The sequence below is a fragment of the Schistosoma mansoni genome, chromosome 3 (genome assembly GCF_000237925.1).
Source record: "Schistosoma mansoni strain Puerto Rico chromosome 3, complete genome".
Lineage (NCBI taxonomy): Eukaryota > Metazoa > Platyhelminthes > Trematoda > Strigeidida > Schistosomatidae > Schistosoma > Schistosoma mansoni.
Window position 1 is genome coordinate 7,187,002 of NC_031497.1, and position 25,426 is coordinate 7,212,427.

Genomic DNA, 25,426 nt, shown 5'->3' on the forward strand with positions numbered 1-25,426 from the left:
TGAGGTTCATTAACCGTACTTTACTGAATCCTTATTTTACGTAAAATAAGGATTAAGTAGTGGTCGAAATACCTTGTTTGTCAATGCAGATGAAGGTAAACCACTGACTTCTAGTGTATAAGAGTCAGTTTTAAGCTTCTTAGTTGGTATGGCTTCAGAAAATTTCAACGCTAGAGTAAAGCTGTTTGTTGATTATAGTGAGTGGATTCACTGCATTCATTTAATGTCCTGCACTAATTTGATGTCATGCTATAGAACTAAGAGGAACGTATTGTCATTACATAGTGAATATTATTTCAAAATATCCAAGAATTATCTGTACGTGTATTTGTAAAAGCCCGTTAAAATGTAATTCCTGACTACATTTTCATCCTATACAGCTTGTACTCTATTGTTGGACAATTTATTTATTGGAATCCCAAGTAATGCTCATACTTCAAAGTAATCAAACTTATTAACTAGTATGATGTTGAGAAGAAAACAACAAGACACAGTGAATTTATCAAATTCTGCAACTCATATCGTTCTTGTTTTATTAGAATTTATGAGATTAGCCATCTAAATGAAATAATGAAGTCAATAATTTTATTGCGAGGTCGTTCGTTGATTTGATCATGAGTTTTTACATTCGAGAAAGTTTATTGACTCACTTAAATAGCAGTGAATTGTTGGGACTATGGTTTTGTCAGGCGATTAATTTAAAGGCACCCAGAATTTGTGTTCGGGTTCGAGATGGGATTTAAATATCCCAATTAACTCGACATTAAATTGTCTCAAATTGAGGATTTGGAAGTAACTGGAGTTAGTAATAAGTACTCGGAATATTGTGTTTATGAAACACTTGTCCACACCTATTATGTTTCGTAAGATTTGACTCGATGAGTAGTAGTAGGGCGCTCATATCAAGCTCTAATCACCTTATTATTTAAAAAAAGCTGGTCCTAAGGGGCTCCTTAGTATTAGATTTTCGGTGTGTAACCTAACTATTTCAAGTTTCAGTTATATCCGAATTTATTCACTGAAGTGGTGTATATTTACTCTCAGGAATTCAACTCCGGTTGCCTGATTTAACACGGCAGGTGCTCGATCACTTTTATCACTCGTAAATAGGGAAGACGAACCTAACCGAGCATTGTTTATGGATGTTAGGTATATAGTTATAAATAAGGTAATTGTTCCGGTTAATGGAGTAGGACTGCGGTAATTGGTAAACTTTATATGTTTTCCCGTCTCGTCATTTCATAGTAACTGTAGTGCATACGAGACAATAAAAGCATCACGAAAGTCGAGTAAAAACGTACAATCAGTCCTTTCGTTCAAGTTGTATTGAGGGGGGGACGCTAAGTGCTTAGTGTGACTCTGGGTCTAGAACTAAAAACACTTACAAGATCAATTAGTTTCCATAAGGCTGTCATTCGGTGATTAGGTTCAATATTAAAGTCGGCAGTTTCCGTAAACGATTTGTGTTTGTAAGGTTTCACTGATTGGGTAGTATTATTTTTCCTTACACATCGTCTAAAAGTCAATGTTATATGTAACTATCAATCTGTTTTTGTTACAATAATTGCCACTCTTGTTTTTGTATCATTTGATCAATTTATTATTATTTGCTTTAGTCTATTCACCTCCCCCCTCTTCCATCTCTTCGTGAAATCATCCATGTTTATGGTATTCGAGCTCAGAAACAGTTATCTCAAAACTTTCTTTTACAACCGTCATCTATAAATGGACTAGTCAAATGTGCAGGGAACCTTCGTGGTGCATATGTTCTTGAAGTTGGTCCAGGTCCTGGCGGGATTACTCGGGCGATTCTCCAAAAAGCTCCACGTCATGTTGCTGTCGTGGAACTAGATAGAAGATTTATTCCTGGTCTTCAGGAATTACGGCTTGCTGCACTTGAAATGGGGACTCAAATGGATATATACAGACAGGTATCTCTATTGCTCGATATATGCAAGTGATTGTTATTATTATAGTTTTTAGTTATTATGCTTCCAAACTTTCGTCACTTATTCTTACTTCATCCCTCATGTTTAACTGTAGATACCTGACTAATACCTCTTGCACTGACGTATATGTACCATTTAAATCCGTAGATGTTTTCACCAAATAATGCATTGAACAAAACGAAACGAGAATCTAGTGAAGGCGCAATATTAAGAAGTAAGAGAATTGGTTGACATAGAAATCAAGTTAATGGAAATTTTCAAGTACATCTTAATGTCTACATTACGGAAAAAACCATTGGGTTTGCCTTTGAGTTTTTGTTTGTGAATCACGTTTGTTAATGTCTTAAGACACCAAAATACATAATCCTTGTGACCATTAGTAAAATCATGAGGGACCTAAATATGCTAATTCAAGACAACTCCCCTACCCTGGGTAATATAAACCAAAATTTGTTACCGTGGTGCAGCCATACCCTTGTCTTTCTTTCCAACCCACTTATAACCCAGTCACTCTTGATCGTAGCTCCTATCTTGACGTGGTGGTCGGGTTTGCCTGTCGTAATGACTCAGAAGAGCTATGTTGGCTGGAACACATGTTCCTTTGGGTCCTTCCATGCCAGACAGATCAGTTAGAGAATAAAATTTCTTCATGCTGTACGTACTGCAATATAGACTCTCTTACTTACTGTGCTCTTAATTACTTGTTGGTTTTAATTTCTTCCAGCCTTTTTTTTGAAATTCCATAAGCAATCACTTGCTAGCGTTTTCGTATCAGGGTTATTTTCTACGAGATGTGGTTTCTAGTCCCATATCCAAACATAGTCTATGTGGGGTTGAAGGTGATAGTAACCCTAGAAGGGCTCCACGCGGCCTATACTCCACAAGCTGTAACCGGCGTATGTGCGTAAATAACTTCACAGTTACCGAAGTAGACGAGATGTTCGTCTTACGTCAAAACATCCTCGTTTTCATAGCTTTATATATACCTGACTCTAAAATGACATGCTTATATATCAGATTAAAAGAGTATCCTCAACATATCATTGAATTTTTCTGGCCGCAGCAGTTATCTTGAAGCGGTGGTTGGGCTTCTTTATCGTGTTGACTCAACCGAGGTATATTGGCTGGAATACATGTTTCTTTAGATCCTACTATATCAGGCAGGTCGGTTGGAGTGTAGTGAACAAGAACACAGACGGGACAACCGAATGTGTTTGAATACGAAATTACAGAATCTCTTAGTAGAATCTGAAAACCATACAGTAAATAATTCATTTGCAAATGTCAATCAATTGTCTCAGACTTGATTGTTTTTTCGTTTTCACACCAATCATTCTCTGTTCTCGCTCTCTTTTCTTCAATATTCCTAACTTGCCTCCAGGCATTTCACATTTGATTGGTGATACATACTACTTATACTTGTCGACGTCAATAGCACACACCACAGGAAAACAGTAAGACTAAAGGTGTCAACTTACGGTCCGAGGGCGATGTAACAATACTGATTGTAGAGGGGTATGTTGACGGCAAGGTGTTTCCCTCGGACAACCAGCATCTAAAACTGTGCTGCCTTCTCACAACGGAAAGAAGGGGCTAAAAAAGTCACACCCCACGAATTTCCGTTTCTGGCGTTAAGGCCTCTTAAAGTGCACAGCTAACGCATCAAAGACCTTACTAAAATTGCTGTGCGCAACCAGGCTCAAGCAGTTGTCCCTTGGACTTTGTGGGCATTCGGTAAGTGACAACCAGCCTCACACCTCTGTCAGCACGCGACATCATCTTTCTGGTGATCAAATCCCTCTCTCATCTCTTAATAATTCTTCCGTCCCTTTGAATAACCCGTCTCCACATATATATATCTGGTGCCCTCTTTTACCAATATTTTTGTGTTCAAATAAATAAATAAATAAAACAGATACCCATCTCTTACACCTTTATCGCGTCGCTCTATCAATGCTGATTTGGGTTCATGAAATGTTATCTCTGGTCTCCTGAGATCATGCTCCGAACTACATGTTGGACCCTTCAATGTTCGAACATTGTGTCATATAGGAAAATAGTATCCTTTAGCCAGGACTTTATAATCTCACGCTATCGATATGAGCTGCATCTCCTGAACGCGCATACAGGATCCGAGTAGTCATTCACTTGACCTGACCTTGTCAATATAAAAAACTGGCACGATTTACTCTTCGATTATCTGGAGACCCCACTGCTACTTCCCGTGGCCTCTCTGGTTTAGGTAAACCATTAAATTTTGAAGCAGAATATGGTCTGTTAGACTGAATCCCAATAGACTGGCTTGTAAGCTGTTTGACCAAACAGAACATTAAAAACTCCAATACATAGGGACACATGCCGTTACCTTTTCATTGTCTCTGTCTACGCTCCCACTGATTGCGACTCGGACGAAGTTGGAGATGAATCTCATAGGAAGTTATCCAACCTCCTAAAAGCTGAACGCTCTGATGTAGTAATAATGGAAGGCGATTTTAATGCTCAAGTAGGCAAACTAAACCATATCTAAATGGACCTAGGCGGACCTTACAGTGTTGCGGCTCAGAGAACAGATAATGGCGACCGTCTTTTGCAACTAAGCCCAAATAATCTTCTATTTCTAGCAAACAACTTTGGACATAAAGAAAAACATCGTCTGATATGGTGACCCCCCAAAATCGACTCGTCGATGCACTCAAATAGATCACATTGCCATTGGTGGTCGTTGGAGGAGTTCTATAAATGAATATCACTCATTCTGGAGCACATGTTTAGACTCAGATTATTCTTTAGTTCAGGGACGTGGCAGTATCTGTCAATGAAAGGCCTACCAAAGTAATAAGTTAACTTTGTATAGACTCTACTGGAACACTATTAGTCGAGTCAGAGCTTATGAGGAGATTTCTGTCTCAACCGAAGGACGAGTTCACTGCACACCGGTTCTCTCCGTCCTACTTTACGAATGTGAAATATGGCCACTAAGAATAGAAGATATTCATAGGTTACCGGTATCCGGTCATAGGTGTCTTAGAAACATTACTCGCGTATTTTGGGACCACGAAGTTAGCAATGCTTGGGTTAAGAACAGAGTGCTAGGTAAGGATAGGAAATCGATTGGTGAGATAGTAAATCTTCAACTGAGGTGGTTGGGACGTGTTACGTATCTCAATGTGCAATTTTTCTGTTGCAGGAGTAAGCTGGAAGAGAACTACAGGTGGCCAAACCAAAACATGGCATCAGTCCATGAAGACACTGACAATCTGACTTGGCCATGTTATAAAGTATAGACTACTTGGTTAGGATCAGCGTGACTATCGTAACCAATGGTTAGAGATCTTGAATGATGTTGCTCAAAATCGTTTAGAATGGCGCAGGTGCATCCGTTCTTTGTCTTACTCCGTGTTCTGAAATTCTTAAGTCTCGTAACTCTTTCTTTACTTTTATTTCACTATTATATATTTTCCTATCAGTTGGTATATTCGATGCCTAATCTTTTCTACTACAACTGATTCTGTTACTACTACTATTCTAGGATTCGGCCTGACGATTTCATCTGTCTGTGCTAATGAGGTATGGCAACTGGAATCGACGTACATACGTACCACGTTCTGCATCGTGATTGACGGGCTGATCCCAATGTTCACACGCACCTCATGTTCGGATTGACAAATCTTTTCGAGTGGTTCACTGTTTTGGTTGTTGCTCTGAGTCCAACACCCTGATTATTCATTATAAGTGAAGCGAGTAACCCACTCATTTATCATGGGTTATTACAGCATCATTCAATCGAACACCACACAAACGAGTGTCGATTGGAATGCCTTTCAAAAGTGCAGTTATTGCTTCCAAATACGATGTGTTCAGATGTGCTCCATATAGAAATATTTCTGTGGAATCTCAAGTATGCTGGGTAAATTGTTTGCGTTCAAAATCTTATTCGAGTGATGTAGAGTAAATAGCTACACTTATGTAGTATGTGAAAGTTTCAAAGACAAAGGATCCATACACGACGGTAAAACAGGATAGTTATAAAGCCTAGGACTGGAGATTATGTTATGGACAAACTTACGTTTACCCTGAAGAAATCTACCGATTTTTTTCTGTATTTATAACAACGTTCGTAACTACGTTTAACTGTTAACTGCTGAGGTGTGGCATTCCCCTAAGAACGGTACTTAATAAGTATATTACTGTCGGCTCTGAACTCAAATACATTCCCAGGACTGGAATCACGATAGGATGTCGCATACAATACGGCAATATAGTAATCAATAAAGTCTTTCAACCAGTAGTTTTTAGGATCAAATCTTTCTCCACATACTTCAATTTTAGTAGCCAAGTGTTATCAGTCACCCAAACAATATGACTGAAAGCTGATTACATCATCCCGTTTTTGTCAAAAGAATTTCTTAATTATTATTGGTTAAGTCTTCAGTACTTCACACTTCCCCACATTTCATTTTTGATGCAAACATTGACCCCATTCTTTTACTATAATACGAATTGGTCTTTTATCCCGAAGCTGTCATCTTTTGAAATTCCTCAGATGGTTGTCTTGTTTGTTACTGAGGTGTCAGGGTAGGTATCCTTCAATATAGGAACTGGCAACTTAATAAATGTGAATATCTATAGGGCGACTTAGTGCAATAAAATAATACTACTAGTATATTAAATTTAATAAATCAAGAGCGAGTTTTTTAAAGGGTGCATATTGATAAAAACAAGGGAATAAAAAATATCTAGCAGTTCATTTTAAAATGATTTAATTAAATGTAGAGTACATTTGCAAGCGATGAAGTGTCAATATATTAAACTAGCTTACGATTAATTAATTATAGTCAATGTTATTGTATATAAAACAAATTAGTGTTTATTCTTTCTAAAATGAAATGCTTAATTGGAGTTCAGAACCATACAATTAAATATAACGACAACTGACTACATTCTAGGTTATATACTTTTTATGATTTATTGGAACCGAATCAGAATGTATAGAGTGTAACAAGAGTGCCAAACCTTTTAATGACTGATTATTCCTTTTGCAAAGAGAGAGTGTCTAACGACAGGAAGATTTGCAGATGTACGGAATACCGTACGGGGAAGTACACGTCGCGCCATCACGCGAAGCATAAAGTTGTTATAAAACAGCCAAGTTTAATGCTACATAAGTAATTAGCAAAATCAAAGATCAATTGGATGAGTTAATAGAACTCATATTTCAACTACGGTACCCTCTGTTTTATCCTTTACAGTATCAGCCCAGACTGTGATACAGATATCTTGACTGGTACGACATCACAAGGTCCCCCTCAACAAAGTCAGGTTCCCTTGTTTAACTAAGTTGGTATGCCGAAAGAACACGCAAGACCTTACCCCTTTTGTTTAATTAGGTCTAGACGATTCATGCTATGAAATTCAACATAATTATTCCCGTGGTTAATATTCTGGTGAACGATAAGCACCAATTCGTATATGCACACCTTCAAAAAATTGGACGGATTGAACCCGAGGTTAAATTCACCAACACTCATTACTGATTGCAAACAAAGCTTTACCAGCATTTCTGTAGGGATATTCAAATGTAGTACAGCAAGGTTGCTTGTTCCATCTAGGCCATTGTACATGGGGAAGACTACAACGACCAAAAAACTATCAACAATGTTATGCGGCAGATAGAAATTTCAATTTTCAGACCAATTATTCGGGCACATTAGCTTTTGCACTGCTAGCAGATGTCATAATTGCATTTGTCAGTCTAATGAAGTCACTATTCTACGCAAAAATTGAAGAAGTTTAAGTTTCAAGAAAATATTTTGAAGACACTTGTATCGGGAGATCAGCAAAATGTGTATGCCGCAACGAATCGGTTTTTGAATTGTACAGTGAAACGTCTACAGTTCTGTTATAGATCATAAAACGAACAGAACTGTCGAAAGTTAGCATAGAGGATTTAATAAACTCATTGGCATTGCTCATCGGAACAAATGAGAATTAATTGATGCTGTAAAATGAGGAACACAAGTCAAATGAATTGAAAATCGAACAGCTCGTTCTCGGGACGCGACAATAACGTGTATGAAGGAAGTACCGGGACATATCAACGCGTATTAGAAAGGTCCTAAGAAATCATGTAAATAGGCCAATCCTAAACTATTAACACCAACTAGCACATGATTTGTATTCGTATATCTGAACATTAAACTGTGTCATTATAAAAATAAAAGATGTAACTAATATTTACATAATGTTTATGAATTTTTCAATTTTCTTTCTTGATTTCCTATATTTAGTCAGTTTTTATATTAATGGCATTACTTTGTATTTTTAACTCTCCTTATTGGTATGTACCTCTTTACCCCTACTCTTATAAGAGCAAACTGTCAAAATAGTCTTATATGATACAGCTCATAATCAGTCGCAATTTCGCACATGCATTCATTTTCTTGCTATTGATTTTAAACTTTTTATCAATTCATTTGCTCCTAGTTCTTATCCCATGTTTGTTTTCAATATCTTTCCACTTTCGTTTACTTTCTTTTTCCCTTATAAAGTGTAACTACGTGAACCGACACACCTTTATGGGACGCTCTATTTTCTAGAATATATAAAGTAAAATAATACTGTTTATACCCTCAAATGTAGAAAATCTATTGTGACCATAATTTTATGTTCTGTCAAATCGTAGAATTATTATTTTATCTAGAATTACTAGTTGATGACATTTATGATGTCAAATCAATCATTTACAATAATATTTTTTGTCCGAACTCATGCGACAAAATGTTTTTTTATAAAGTGAATTTTGCCGGTACATTTGGATTCATTTATCATTATGTGATCGCGGGTTTCTTTGTAATTTTCTTTATAACCAAAATTTTGAAGTATCTTAGAAGTATTTACTCATCCCATTGATTGTGGTTCTCTTAACGAATTAAGATGATTTCCAAACTTAAGTTTTATACATCACAAAATAAATAGCCTTTCAGTTTGTGTGAAAAATTAGTTTATCGGTATCAGTATATTTCATCACTATACTGAAATTTCCTTGGAATCCTTATTAACAGTTATGTTCGAGGATTCTACCTCCTGAAGATATTCCGATTCATAGGTGGTGAATCTGTTACAGTAACTTGTCTGTTATTTACTCTTATGTAGCATTTACTCGTAAAATAACTAGTCTCTTTAGAATTTGTATAAAAATTCAGTCTTCCGAATTATTCAACGAAAGCTTTAGGATTTGAATATAATGATTTTACCTTTTCAGTCACATCAGTGTTACATTTCTGATGTGCACGTGCAGCTTTCTTAGTTGTAGATTGTTAAGTGTTTGCGAACAATTCACTTTTTGGTTTGACCACTTTATGTTCCTAAAGTTATATATATATATATATATATATATATATATATATATAGGCGATGTTTACTTCTTCCTGTCAGTTAACTAAATAATTAAGGTCAATAGAGGTACATGACATTCTGGAAACAGCTCTGATGGATGTAAGTAATGGCGGTGTGGATCTGTTGCCTAGAGAAAGACTTCTCGACCTTGAGTCTGCGGATGATATTGTCTTACTGTGCGATAATGCCCAAGGCATGAAATCCGCACTTAATCAGTTGACAATCAGTGTCCGCAGGTACGGTATGTGCTTTGCACCCTCCAAGTGCAAAGTACTCTTACAAGACTGGCAGGATTCTATTCCTGTACTCACCCTGGATGGTGAGCAGATTGAAGTAGTTGAGAAGTTCGTGTATCTAGGTAGCTGCATAAGTGCTGGTGGTGGCATGAGTGATGAGATTGATGCACGTATAATGAAAGCCAGAGCGGCTTATGCCAATCTAGGCCATCTTTGGCGCCTTCGTGATGTTAGTCTGGCTGTAAAAGGTCGGATCTACAACGCGTCGGTGAGAGCAGTTTTGCTCTATGCTTGTGAAACCTGGCCTCTCCGAGTTGAGGATGTTAGACGTCTTTCTGTGTTCGATCATCACCGTCTCCGAAAGATTGCTGACATCCAGTGGCAACACCATGTTATTAATGCAGAGGTTCGGCATCGTGTGTTCGGGCGCAGAGACGATAATTCAATTGGTGTCACTATCTTGAAACACCGACTTCGGTGGCTTGGACATGTTCTACGAATGTCGTCCCAGAGAATTCCACGTCGTGCACTATTTGCCGACGCTGGTACTAGTTGGAAAAAGCGGGGAGGTGGTCAGTGTATGACATGGCGTCGTGGTATGAAAGAGAGCTGCAAAGGGCTGGCTTCTGTTGGTCCTTCACGACTCCCTGGCTGGGGTCCGAGAGATGGTGCTATACAGTGGCTAGAGACGCTATCAGATATAGCTCAGAATATAAGCCAATGGCGATTCTGCTGTAACCTTCTTTTACTTTCTGCATAAAGAGTGGTTATAACCTTAACTGAGAGAGTTCTTCTGGTTGTACATTTCAGTTTCCCCCACCATTACTCTTTTTTTATATGCATCTTACCCCTTTCTCTTCCCATTTTCATTGTTTTGTGTGGCGCATATATATCTGGTGCCCCCTTGCACCAATATTTTTGTGTTTAAATAAATAAACGATAGAGGTACATATGTTTTACATTACTGTCTAACTATAGGAGTAGTGTTTTTAGTTCCCGCTGAACCAGTTAGTGCTAGAATAGTGCTTGTTTTGGACTGTTTAGCGGAAAAATATGATGTTTTGTTCATTGATATATCCCTACGTTTGATAATGTGATTGTTTTCGAATTCTGTTTTGTATATATGATTTGCAGGATATTCTAAAATTTAATTGTGAAGGTATTTTTCCCATCAGTTCTATGACTGGTGCAGGAGCTTGGGATGAGTCACCTGAGGTGGTAAACTCAAATTTAGTAAAATCTACATCAGAAAATCAAAATGAAACTGCACTGGAAAAAGTAAGTTCACCACGCTTGTGTGTTATTGGAAACTTACCATTCAACATTTCTACTCCTTTGATTTCTCAATGGCTTCATGATATTGCTGAGCGACGAGGAATTTGGCGATATGGACGAGTCCCTTTGACATTGACTTTTCAGAAAGAAGTTGCTGAACGACTTGCTGCGGATGTATGGGATGAACAGCGTTCTCGCTTATCTGTTATGTCACAAGCATACTGCGACGTAAGGATTTTATTTGTGTAAAGGTTCTCGTGTACTGTTTTCATCTTAGTTTTGTTTTGTCATTAGTTATCTCCTGCTGATTCCTCTTGTGAGGAAGAGGAGGAATCAGCAAGGAAAAATGAGTTTAACTAATATAGCATCTAAAATACTGATGTCTATAATCACCTGACACTTATTTATTGCCTAAAACAATAAATTGGTGAAAAACGATGTGTTTTCAGATCTGAATAGAAATGTACTGACTGAATATTCGAATTCAGTGTAAGAGACTGTCATTACTTGTTTTGTATATATAAGTAAAAGTCTATTTTCTGTTATTCGTTGGATATAATATTCATAAGATTTCTTTTAAGATTTATGTTGCTGGTTTTATGAACTTAATTAATTCAATTAATAGATTATCGTTAAAAACCGAGGTCAAATGCAGCAACACCCATAAATCAAAGACCACTGGTCAGTTTTATTACAGCTCAAGATTTAGTGTTAAGTACAATACCTTTCATCCTAACATTTGAATTATTTTCTGGAGCTTTAATAGTTGATTGTTCCTAACTTTAGAAATCTGAGGTAAGAATAAAAATCACAAGCAGCTGATAATTAAGTACGGTTTCAATATATCGTGAATTTAAAAAATATCAATGGATAAATTCTGATAGTAACTCAACTATAATGTTCTGGCAACAAGACCATGAAGTTTAGATTAAAATCTACAAAGAAATTAAATATATCTAATGCGTATTAATTCTAAAGCTGACGAATAGCCGTCTGGTGATTATTGAGTGGCAGTATAAATTTATTTTTCGTTAGTAGTTTTGTTTGATGTGTTTTGAAATTGTGTTCAGTTAGTCACTTTAAACTGCTTGAGCACTGTCTGGTGTGTGTATGATAATTTATCTGGACACGGCTTTCAATCGGTTTGACAACAAGTTTTAACCTTATTCTTCCTACCGAGATTTTAAACAATCAAGTGATACCACTAGTTATAACTCAATAGGACTCAATAGTCTAAAATACAAACATACAGAGCGTTGTTTAGTCATATACTTTATTGTTTTTTGTACAGTTCTATGGTTGTAATTATTTGACTTACTGTTCGTAGTTCCTTATTTTCAGTACAGTTTTATTAATTATCCCTAAAGTAAAATTGGCCTTTTTTGTTTGATGGTTCAAATTTGCGTTGTTTTAATATATTATAATATGTTCATTTTTAATCTTCAAATTGTAATAGGTTAAATACATGAAAGATATCCCAGGTACTGCTTTCGTTCCTCCACCAAAAGTAGATGTTGGTGTTGTTCGTCTAATTCCTTTAAAGCAACCGCTTATTCCTGTACCGTACCCGTATGTTGAAAAATTGGTACGTCAGGCATTTCACTTTAGGTAAAGATCACATATTTTCTTATGTTACAGTTTATTGAAATTTGTTCTTCCAGAATAATGATGCATATATAATAATCCAACTTTTCTGTACAAGTTTACTAATTGCAATGTGATATAGTCTGTTTTCAAAGTGTTTGCTGAAAGAAATTAAAACTCAGAGATAAATGATCGTTATGTCTACTCCCTGCGATGCCGGTATCTACTAGTATCAATTTTCACTACTTTCGGCCACTATAGTTCTTCCATCAGAATCAATAAATTGTAATTTTTTTCCGAACTTCTCACAGAGTTTCTTATTTGGTCGATTTATTATAACCCATCTACGAAGTATAACTTTGTACGCAGCTGTGAATCGCCATCTTTGAATAAACAATAAACTAACAAATTTTTTTTCGATTACATTTGTCTTTAATTCTAGTGCACCATCTCATAGACTGATCATCCCTCTACCTTTTCCATCCAGTCATAACGTCGCTAATGCACAATATAGGGGAAATGACATAGAAAGTATTGTGAACAAAAGTTATTGTTCCTGTCAATTTTGTAATGGTTCTTATTGTTCTGTTTATAGTTACACCATAAAATAACTACCCGTTTTCTTGCCTGGTCGTAATACGTACACCGTTCATTTTAATCACTTTGTAATATATATTTATTAAATGTATGCTACGTTTAGTTTTTTTTAAAAAACAAAAATAAGTTAAATTATCAAGTTTAACGTATAATTCTTGTTGTTGAGAAAAGTCCAGATGATAAATACTTTGGAAATTGTAGTCAATCACATTATATATGTCACTACTAAATGGAATGAAATATTTTCTAACCAACTTCACATCATTACTCAGAATAAGGATGAATACTAGTTAAGCCTATAATATTATCTCGTCCTTTTATAGATTAAATAGTAATTTCAATTTCAAAACACTTATTTTCCATGTAGACAAAAGCAAATAGTTCGATGTCTTGAAACATTGTTCCCTTCTAATAGACCTGAACTGGTTATTCAATTATTTAAAGAAGCTGGTGTGCAACCAGCCAAGCAGTGTATACAGGTTAGTTTGGTAGTTCTTTTATTTTATGTAGTTTGTGTATACATATCCTTGGGTCTTAAGTGGCTTACATTTGTCATACCACACCATCAAAACCTATCTCGATCACTGCGGGAAAGATACTCTCTAAGTACTGCTTCCTGAATGATCTACCAAGTATTACCGGTTTATTTTCAATACCTCTAGTTCATGAAGTTGCTAGCGATGGTCGTAATTGTAATAATATATTCAGCAATCAATCCTCTTACTTTTGTTCAAACCTCTAGGCGACGAGCCGATTTCTTTTTGTTGACTTTACTAACATTCAACTTGCATGAATTATATATATTCGATATCACTTACCACAGAAAACATTAATGAAATTTCTGTGTTACTTTGATGATAGTATGCCAAGTTATAAAGCTTTGTAATGAATTTTTCTGAAATCAACGTCAGTAATGAACACTTTCAGCTTAATTTCTTATGTTATGATCAGTTTCTCTGAATTTTCACAGTTGGTCCTCTTAGTGATGACTCCTCAAACTATAATGATTTTTCTGATGATAAATAATCAGTCTGTTATAAATTCTCTTATTAGGACCCGGCTATTCCTATTGCTTAGTATTCTTGGACACCAATTCACTCGACAAGTTCCCAAATCAGAACACCGTCGAACAGGAAAGAAATTATATTCCAAATAACAAGGGTAGATGGAAGTAAGAAGCACAATAAGAGATACGTTAGTATATTTATAGTTTTTACATGACAAGATTCTAGAGTCTTCTCCAAGTATCGACTAGCGCTGATGGGATAAGAATTAGTCAATCAACGTTCAAGAACGCAATCATTCATGGAACATGCTTTAATCAAATCTATGTCCCTCTAACACAGTCATTAAAACATAAACCACAATTTCAATGATGTATAGTCTTTATAAATGTGGTCTTGTGCATTTCTTGAGTAAATTATTCGAGGGTCTAATGTGTATTTATTTTTCAGAATATAAAATGATATTATTGTGCCGTCATGCTCTTATTTATGGTTTGACAGTAAAAAATAAGGTATTCAGATTTAACAACTATATCACGTTATTTGGTTAGTCATATATTTGGAGGGTTACGGAGAAGTTTCAATTCCAATGCATATAGTACTTGCGTTATCCACTAAATTAACTATGGGTCAAAGGTTTTTAGTGTTTCTAATAACTTGGAGCTATGGGTCATTGTTCTGGTGGGTTGACTTTCAACTCTGAGGTCTCGATTTGAAACCACATTCCATCGCTATAGTTATTTATCATGAAGACACAAGAATCCTTACTGAGTTTATACAGTATGATGTTACACTACAGATCACTGTGGAACAGTCAATTGGATGGAATTCACCACTTTACATCAACTTCGTTGACTACGAGAAAGCATTTGATAATGTAGACAGGACAGCACTATGGAGGCTTCTTAGACACTACGATGTGCCTGAGAAGATAGCCAACATCATACGGAGTTCTTATGATGGACTAAACTGCAAATCGTGCATGGAGAACAGCTCACAGACTCGTTGGAAGTAAAGGCCGGTGCCAGGAAAGGTTACTTACTCTCACCCTTTCTCTTTCTCCTGGTGATCAACTGGATTATGAAGACACCAACATCTGCAAGGAAGCACAGAATACATTGGACAGCTTAGGATGTAGCTGGACGAATTAGACTTCGTAGATGATCTGGCTTTTCTATCACACACGCAACAACAAATACGGGAGAAGACAACCAGTGTAGCAGCAGCCTCAGCAGCAGTAGGTCTCAACATACACAAAGGAAAAAGAAAGACTCTCCGATACAATACAGCATGCATCAATCGAATTACACTTGACGGAGAAGCTTTGAAGGATGTGAAAACCTTTACATATCTGAGCAGCATAATCGATGAACACGGTGGATCTGATGCAGATGTGAGGGCGCAGATCGGCAAAGCAAGAGCAGCATATTTACAACTGAAGAACATCTGGAACTCAAAACAACTGTCAACCAACACCAAGATCAGAATTTTCAACCTAAATGCCACTATATGCGGTGGAAACCTGGAGAACTACGAAAGCCATCATCCAGAAGATACAGGTGTTTATTAACAGTTGTCTACGTAAAATACTTCGGATCCGTTGGCTAGACACTATCAGCAACAACATATTGTGGGAGAGAACAAACCAGATTCCATTCAGAGGAGGAAGAAATCAGGAAGAAGTGCTGGAAGTGGATAGGACATACATTGAGGAAAGCACCCAACTGTGTCACAAGCCAAGCCCCCACTTGGAATCCTCAAGACCAAACGAGGAGAGGAAGACCAAAGAACAGATTACACCAAGAAATGGAAACAGACATGAGAAGAATGAACAAAAATGGGATAGAATCAGAAAGGAAGGCCCAGGACAGAGTGGGTTGGAGAAAGCTGGTCGGCGGCCTACGCTCCATTGAGAGTAAGAGGCGTAAGTAAATAAGTAAGATGTTACACATGAATCATATATTTAATAAATGTCTTCTTTTTTATTTCCTCCAAACAATTAATTTACAGTTGACAATGTCAGAATTTCGAGATTTATGCTTTGTATATCATCGTATTTGTCAGATTGAACCTGATGTATTCGATTTTGATTATCAAACTCGAGTTAATTTACCATTGTGGTATAATCGTAAGAAAATTCAACGAGAAATGTTAGACAGTCCAACTGGTCTTACAGCCAATCGTGTTCGTCAAGAAATATATGGATTTAGTCAGTAATGGCTATACGCTATTATTATTATCATATTGTAATCGATTCTTTAATCAACAATTCATTTGTATAACTTGTGAATAAATATACTTCTTCCAATATTTTGAAGTGGTTGAACATTTTACGATGAATCAATCTTGCATACTTGATACGTAAATATATGAATTGTTGTCTCATGTTTATCAACTACTAATGAAGGATACTTTAAAGGAATTAAATTTATCAACTGTATATATGACCAGTAAAAATTTTTTGCAATGGACTTGTCGTTTATCACTGTTGAGACATTGCTTTTCGGTTGAGTGTTCACTGAATCTACAGATTTGACAATGTATGTGTAGATCGATGATTTAAGTACTCCACGTTTAGCTGTTTATTAGCACATTTAAATTCCTTTCTATCTACATTTGAGATTTAGGTAACCATGTAGTATTTGTAGTCTTCGAAACCTACCACACGGTCCGGTATTTTATTGTATTATGAATTTCAGCTTCATAAAAACATATTAGACTTCAAGAAAATATTGATTAGTGCCCCAATCCTTCTGTATTCAAGTTGAACCATTCCACCTACCAATACCTATATTCAGTGATCATTTGGATCATGTCAAAGTAACTCTTTCCTATATGAAAGTCAAAGCCATTTCTTTATCTTTTATAAAGGTGGCAATTAGTATGTTTCTCAAATTTTCTCATCAGAATTAGATATAATCTAAATCATCACTGATCACAACACTAAATAAACTAGTTAGATGTAGTGTAAATCAGTTATATTTGGAACTTCTTATTTCACGTAATTATCGTTAATTAGTTGTAAAGTCAACTGGAAACAATTAGTTCATTATTAAACCACTGGTTTATCGCTTTTAAGGCTTATAATTTGGATATTATGCAAGTTTAAATAGGTTACGCAAACTGTAGTGGGTAGAACGGAGTTTCAACCTACCTAGTATTTGTAAAGCGAACACTAACTAATAAGCCACCACTTCATTGCATTGACTCATCGTAGAAACTGGATATATTAACAGACCGTTCACTACCAATCGAGATCCATCATAGTATCGAAAGTTTTATTACTCTGAAAATCTTACATCTACAGAAAAGCATCATTCGATAATACTGGTTGGGTACAAACGATTTTAGTATCATACAACTGAAGTATTTGTCTGCTTTGGTTATTCGTCAGTATTTTGAAAGATTACTTTACTTAGCATCATTAAGTTATAAACTTCGACTTGACCATAGTCTCATTTTAAGCCACAGAGGACAGGCTAAATGCAGTATATCCCATTCTCTTGTCCAACTTTTTATTAAAAATTGTAATAAAAATTTTCTCAATATTTCTTTTATGTGTAATTATTTTCATAAGTAGTTAATTCAGCAATGAAGTTCATTTTAAAAACTGTACAATAATGTCATATATGTGTTATGCGGTAAATAATAGATTTTGAATTGTATATTGTCGTTCCTCCCGTATGGTTATTCAATGTTTATTGCTATTTCTATAACTATGCTGAATCACTTAATAAATTTTTTATTCTTGAGGTAATGATGAATAAGTTAAGGTATAATTAGGATTTAAATAAATATTCTGTTCATTAGGTAGTTTTTTCGGTACATTATTATAATAATTATTATTATCAGTTTGAAGTGATTCAAAGACTAGTTCGTGCAAGGAATTGAGAGGGTATCGGTTTTCAACTGGATATTGATTATATTCATTTCTGTCGAAATACAATGATTGATTATTTGTTATATGATTGAAACCCATGTTAGCCCATTCATTTTCTGTACATATGATGGTATTGTATTTCTCTGGATAAATAATAGTAAAATGCATAGCGATAGTTTAATATATTAATATTAATAATAGGGCAACTATATCTAATCCACTAACCTACAATTAGTTGTCCAAAATACAGTGATACCTTATGAGAGGATGAGTGTTTCAGTGCTTAGTGGAAATAAGTGAGTTCACAGCTTTTCAGTCGTAGAAAAGTACTTCAGGTGTTCCATACTAGGACATAACGGTGGTTTAGTGCTCTACAAGTTTTTAAAGGTTGTTTAACTTACATCGGTTCTTGATCTCGATATCTTACTCTGTTAAATCGGGACAATAGTTTGTGCTTCAAAGCAAAATGTTATTCCGCACTAATAAAACAGCTGTTCGGAAAATTGGTTTTCCATACTTTGTTAGTAGTTCTTCGTACCATCTTCATATCCTACTGTAATTTTCACGAATTAGGATAAGCTGTTTCGTCCAAATTTGAGGGTTTTTAGCTCAAAACCTTTGGGTCCTTCAGAGAGTACGATAACCTTTAATAGATATGATAATCAAGTAAGTGATGAATACTATATGATGTAATCGGCAAAGGTTTATCTACTCACCTGTCTATTGTTAATTTCATACTACACATAAATGAGTAAAGCCACCGAACCTATAAGTATTTTGTGAGACATTCCCCAATCTCGACGAATTAAGTTTCAAATGATGAAACATTAGCGTACTGAGTCGGTGTATCAAAAAATTCAAAGCCACTGGAAACATTGTTTACCAATGCTTTTTGCAACGAGAACTCTCTGGTTCGGGAAAATTGTGCTACTTTTGAAAATCCTAGGTTTAGGTTGTAGTTCTAGTTTCTGAATCTCAAATAACTTTCAACAAGTAGGAATTTATTTCTCATTGCTGTTGATATCGTTGTAAACCTAATGGTTGTAAGTCAAAAAGTGCTATGAATTTTTACCGTTAGATTAGTCATTTGCAAATTTTGAAAAAGTACACTGACTGATGGCCATCAAATTCTATTAGTTATAATATTTCACAGTCATTTGAACGAGTGTCTTAATTAGTGGGTAATCAATCACAAATGTTGAAGTTATGCCTCCGTACCAGTTCTTCTAATTCCATGAGGAAAAGTCTACCTAATTTATTGTTGGGATCATGTTAATACTAATTGTCAATACAACACAGTAACTATAGCCAGGTTCGTTTTACTTGAGGTTTTTAGCCTGTGAATAAATTTTTGTAAATCGGAATTTTAAGCCATCAGGTTACTTTTGCACTTATCAACCAAATGCCTTGAATATTTATTCTCTTTTAAACCCTTAGTTTTATCGTCCATGTAGAACACACGGTTTTAGGAGAGAATGGGACTTATTTCCATCTTGAATTTAGTAATATCCCTATTGTTAACTCACAGATCTATGGAATAAACGACTTGATGTCAGAGCTGACTGGATCTTAATTTGTTTACAGTCATCGGATACTGACACACAATAGTTCTGATTTGCCCGACAACACTGATTTAGCCACAATGCTATCGACATTAAACGGGCAACAAAACTATTGGATGAATGAGGGTTAGGTTTTTAGTTCATAACCAGGTATTTTCTCACTTTTGTTCATTGTTCAGAAAAACGCTAATATAATATACAGACGGCTCCATCCGGAATTTAGTTCTCACGATTAAAAGTTGGAGACCTATTGAAAAGTGGTTAGCAATTAAAAGTTGTGTCATCCCTACTCAGTAATTTCCAAACACACTAAATTAAACCTATTACTCGTGAGGGCATAGGGTGCCGGCCTGGGGTTTCCAACCAACTGTGTCCAGAGCTCTCGTATGCAGTTTATGCCTAGTGCTATTCAAGATCTTGATCTCGCGGTACTATTTGTTCTTTGGTCTGCATCTTTTCCTTTTGTCTAATAGTTTACACAGGGTGGGTTCTACTTAGTTCGTGTTCTTTACCAACCTCAACCGTTATCTGATTTGTTCTGTCTCAAAGTAGGTTGTTACTAATTGTCTATGGTTAATGGATCTGGTGCATCTTGCACAGATGGCTGTTTGTAAATACGTGAACACTTATAGTAATGGTGGTAGCAGTTTCTAAAACTTCAACCCCTGACAATATCACTATTTTAACCTTTGTATAGAGGATTCTGACTTTATTCTTGAATGACAGTTGTTTTGAACTACAGATATTCTTAAATTGTAGAAATAATACCTTAGCTTTGCCGATCTATACCTTCAAATCGTTTAAATAAGTATTTGCGGTTAGTGCCTCCTTTAGCAAGTTTATTTTTTACGTATGCGGTTTTTAACCTCATACTCAACTCCCTGCTTTACCTTAGAGAGCTCCAGTCAGGTTGATTTTCAACTATAGCAGTTATGAAATCCGTTTAAAATAAAACCAGAACTATAAGTTCTGTTTTCTAACAAACTATTTCTTGTAAAAGCAATAAAATGAAGATTTCTTCTATCAAAAGTTAGTTTATCATCAGCTTAATATCATATATTTTGGACTGAAGTTTATATTGTTAATCAAAATAGATTATTCACAATAGAACATACAATAATTTCAATATCGATTCGGTAACTTACTTTTATTAGTTAATTTTTCAGCTACACAGTGAATTTTTGATATTTGATTATCATCAGAAGATTTAGTTTCTTTTATAATCTTTGATTTCAATTTCAATTTGGGATACTTCCATATAGTACATGCTATACACAAAAATACAATGGATAGGATTAAACTTATACCGATCGCTCCTGTGATAGTATATATGTAGATCGGTGAATATTCATTATTATTTGTCTGTGATGATATCCATTTCAATTGCGATGATTCAATAGTATCCATTAAATGTAAACAAAAGTAACGTGTTGAATTTAATGACGGAATACCCATATCTGAAGCTACAACACACAGACGACATGTTACATTTGACAAATGATTCGGTAATTGCTTTGATAAAAATAAACTACCAGTAGTTTGATTTAGATAAAGATATTCTAATAGATTACATGATTGATTATGGTCCATTAATGATTTACGATTTAAATTTTTACAAGTTGATGAACTTCCATTTCCAGTGTCTGAATTGTCTTGAATTGATTCAATTAAAGAATATTTGATTTTAGAATTTAAGCCTTCATCTGGATCATTGGCTTTAAACTAGGAAAGACAGAAGGTAATCATTTACAATGTAGTTTTGTAATTATAAAATATTCTGGCTTTTGTACACATTATATATGACTAATTGACTGGTTGAAAATTCAAATTTTTCTATCCTTGTTTTGGTTTTACTTTCTTACTTATTTACTTATTGCTTACTTGCTTACATACTTACTTACCTACTTACTTACTTGTTTACTTACTTACGTCACCTGTTATTCCTCACAATGCATAAACCACCGAACAGGATTCTTTTCAACCAACTCTGTCTTGGGCTCTCCTTCCCAGTTGTTTCCAAATGCTACTCATTCTTTTGATGTCTTCTTCCGATTCCTGGTACAATATATATATATATATATATATATATATATATATATATATATATATATCTGTAAACTGAAAGTTTTTCAAAGTTATTATTTCTACTTAAAATCAGAATGTTTCCTTTTCCGATTGATTAAAACATATATCAGAGAAGTTTTGATCCAGAACATTTATTGATCACAAGTTCTACACATAAAAGTAGTATTAAGTAACTTTCATTTATATACATGATTTTTTTAATGACCAGAAAAAAAAAAGACAATTACCTTTATAATTTGATAACCTGGTATTTCATTCATTGAAATTGTGTAAATTATATCATCTTGAATTGGATTCATGAAAATTGGTGCTTCATCATTTACATCTATCACATTAATATAAATAAGTACTGTAGCAATTCGTTTAGGTATTCCAGAATCTTCTGCTGTTAACAATAGTTTATAATGTGATAATTCATTATATATGTAATTATTATTATTATTATTATTATTATTATCAATATTCAAATATGCATAGTCGATTGTTTTTAATTTACGTTGATTGAATCTTATCAATTCTTCACGATCTATTTTACCATTAGTATATAAATTTAATTCATAATTATGTTGATTATTTAAACGTTTTGATGTAATTTTAAATGGGATAATTTTTTTCAATGATGAAAATCGTAATTTATTAGAATAATAAGAATAATCCTTGTTTAAATAATTAACATTTTCATCTTTTTCATAATTAAGATAAAATGTTAATTGACTATTGATATCTATATCTTTATCTATTACATTAATAGTATCAATATAATAACCTTGTATAGAATTTTCATGAATAGAGAATTCATATATTTTCTTATCAAATTCAGGATATTCATCATTATAATCTTGTATAGTTAGATGAATATATACTGAACTTGATTTGCTTACTTCACCTAAATCTTTAGCAATAACAGTGAAACTTAATGAAGTATTCATTTCTCTATCTAATTGACCAGTTGTTTGTATGATACCATTAGTTTGATTAATTTGTATAATATTTCGAACAGATTCTTCTGCAATATAATAAATGATTTCTGCATTTTTACCACTGTCTGCATCAGTTGCAATCACTTGCATAACGTAATAATTGACTTCAGCTCTTAAAGGATCACTGTCTTCCATTAGTTTTATGTATTCATTAGTTTGTGGAAATCTTGGTTCATTATCATTAATATCTGCTATATGTATTTGTGCTACATAATCTGTAATCAATGGATTGTCTCCTAGATCCGTACATCTGATCGTTGCATAGACTGTAGCATTTTTTTCACGATCAAATGAGACAACTGCTGACATTTTATATATAATTAAATCATTAGTTTGTAAGTCAGATAATTGATCCCTATCATAGTTATCAGCCACCAGTTTATCACCACTGGACTCATAACCAATTAATGTTAATTTAAAAAGATCGGATGAATTTCTATCTAGTTCACATTTAACCTGACCATTACGTCCACTATCATCATCAGTAACACTGACCAAAGCAAAATCGACTGGAAATATTGAAACTGGTAAATGTTCTTGTATTATCAATTCATGGCTACCATTTGGTGTATATGCAGAAATGACAGGTTTATGATTATTTACATCAATAACTTGTATGAACAATTCCATTGTATCATGTAGTAAACTATCTATCATACTTGAGTCCATATTACTTACTAAAGACTTATAATAGTAATGTCTGTCAAATAATTCATGAGTTAAATTATTATTCATAGTTTTATCATCAATCTCTTCGGTTCTTGGATTTCTCACCGTGATTAAAATGTTCAGTTTTGGCATTTCTTTATAATCTAATGTTTGTTTTAAAAATAACGAACCGTTTTGAGGATTTATATAGAAGTGTGAAGAGATATAAGGTGAATTTCTAAAGCTTAATTCAAATATTAGTTGACTGTGTATTGGACCCGCATCTAAATCGCGTGCTTCTGGTGTATATATTAGTTTATTTGTTTCTGTATTCTCCAAAATAGATAGATATACATTTTTTTGAAGAAATGTTGGTGAATGATCATTCACATCGATAACATGTACAATAACATTTAAGAAACATTCATTTTTCTCTGCGTTTAAATCTTCAGGATAACTGATAAAGTCGCCAGTCGAAATTGTTGATTTTGGCTTCTCCGTTGAACTGCTAGCAACAATAGTCATTCTGAATTCTTGAATGCTCTCGTAATCTAGCGACTGTTTAATAAGTAGAGAGAGGGCGTATGGGGAAACCTTAGAACTAGTATTCGTTATCTTCAAATCAAAAATTTCATTTAAAGAAACATTAGACTTTTGATCAAGTTTCAATTTAATACTAGATCGATGAATTCCATTTCCAGGTCCTGTATCTAAGTCTACCAATTGATTAATAGGTACTTTTATCATGTTTGTTTGGTCTAGTAAACCTTCCATCACATAAATTTCTTGTTCATTCGCTGGTAGAAATTCACAAACATTATCATCTATATCTTTAATTGTAATAATCAAATGCATTACTTCAACTATATCGACACCGGAATTCATAACTCGTAAAATATTGGCATTCAATGTGATTTGACATAGTGAATCCGAATTTGTGACAGGATCATGAATATTAGAATTGGTATGAAATAATGTTTTTGGACAAATTTTCTCATGATCTAATCGTTGATTGATTTGTATTAGACCAGTTGTTACATTAACCGAAAAATATCTTGAATATTCACTAGTGATAATACGGAAACGAAGTTGTTGTATATCTAATTGAAGTGTAGCAGGTAGTTTCGATGTTAAATTGCCAATAATGGTCTTGATCGGTAGTTCTTCTAATATGGTAAATTGAACAGTTAGTAATAAGTATACGGGTTTTATATGAACAAAAAGAGAAATCAGAATGTAGGGTAGATTCGTCATTCTTTTTCTTAGTGTTTGTGTTTTTACTGGACTACTGAAATCTGTAAAAGAATAAATCTATATATTAGTAAGATAATTTTATTAAAAATCGTAGAATTTCGAATAACAGGCAGTCAAACTGTGGTTTAGCGGTTAATAGCCAGCAACAAGATCAAATGTCATGGGTTCGATCCTCTGTAAGTCCTTGTATATGCGGTGCTAGGGGATCCCATTATAGAACGAAACATAGAAAATACATCCTGGTTCTCAGAGGTAATGTAACTAAAAGCGACTCGTGATGTAAACTATGAAAAAGCATGATAGAATACATGTCTGTGAATTTGTAGAATATGTATTCAATATGTGTGGAATATCTAGCTCTTTTCCGTCCATTTAGTGAGTCAGTGCTGCATACTAAAGCGTAATTTTCTCTGGGGATTCCATTTTGAGCTCTAACTTTCACTTATTTTGCTTTTTGTCGGCTACTGTAGCATGTTCACACAAGACAATTATGTATCTTTATATGATTAAAATGAAGTTTCTAGTGAAAATTATACTTCTTTATACAGCCTTGATACAATAAATGGACAGAAAATGCTCAGAAAAGCTAGATATCGCATTTTTATAAAACATTGAAAAAAGTAAGGTTATCCTAACACAAAAATGCAGTTATTGGTTGGAATACAGTTTAAGTAAACAAAAAATCGTTAAATAAACAGATTATGGAGTTTTGGTAAACGTAAGAACAATCAAAAGTTATAGAATAGAATGAACTCATTCTATCTTAAATTAATTACGACAAGTGAATCAGTGTACATAAAGTGAATATCCTTAAAGTATTTGAAACGATAATGAATACTACGTTTACTTCATTTCTTAGTTATTGATATTAAGCGTTTTAGTTCCGATCCATTTAATTAGAATGAATATTTGTTAACCTTACCAAAAGAAATTACACCTATTACTTAATCATTTGATTCAGTTAATTATCTTTCAGT

General features: G+C 34.3%; 2 protein-coding genes across 2 annotated transcripts in view; one reads left to right on the forward strand and one right to left on the reverse strand.

The window, feature by feature from the left end:
* The window catches only part of Smp_162620 (putative dimethyladenosine transferase), a gene marked incomplete at its 5' end in the record, with an annotated part of 21,823 nt that extends 5,313 nt beyond the window's left edge, over positions 1-16,510 (forward strand). Inside the window, 5 exons of the mRNA XM_018799077.1 lie at positions 1,617-1,931; positions 10,715-11,083; positions 12,312-12,440; positions 13,404-13,515; positions 16,051-16,510. Of these exons, the coding sequence (XP_018650901.1) occupies positions 1,617-1,931; positions 10,715-11,083; positions 12,312-12,440; positions 13,404-13,430 (840 nt within the window). The 3' untranslated portion in view covers positions 13,431-13,515; positions 16,051-16,510. The remainder of the gene's footprint in view (positions 1-1,616; positions 1,932-10,714; positions 11,084-12,311; positions 12,441-13,403; positions 13,516-16,050) is intronic.
* Positions 16,511-18,928: 2,418 nt separating this feature from the next.
* Positions 18,929-24,449, reverse strand: Smp_162610 (putative cadherin; the record flags this gene model as incomplete). Its single annotated transcript, XM_018799078.1, has 5 exons — positions 18,929-18,978; positions 20,628-21,204; positions 21,795-21,952; positions 22,064-22,573; positions 22,607-24,449. 5 exons carry the CDS (start codon positions 24,447-24,449, stop codon positions 18,929-18,931), a joined length of 3,138 nt encoding a protein of 1,045 aa, XP_018650902.1.
* Positions 24,450-25,426: the final 977 nt, after the last annotated feature.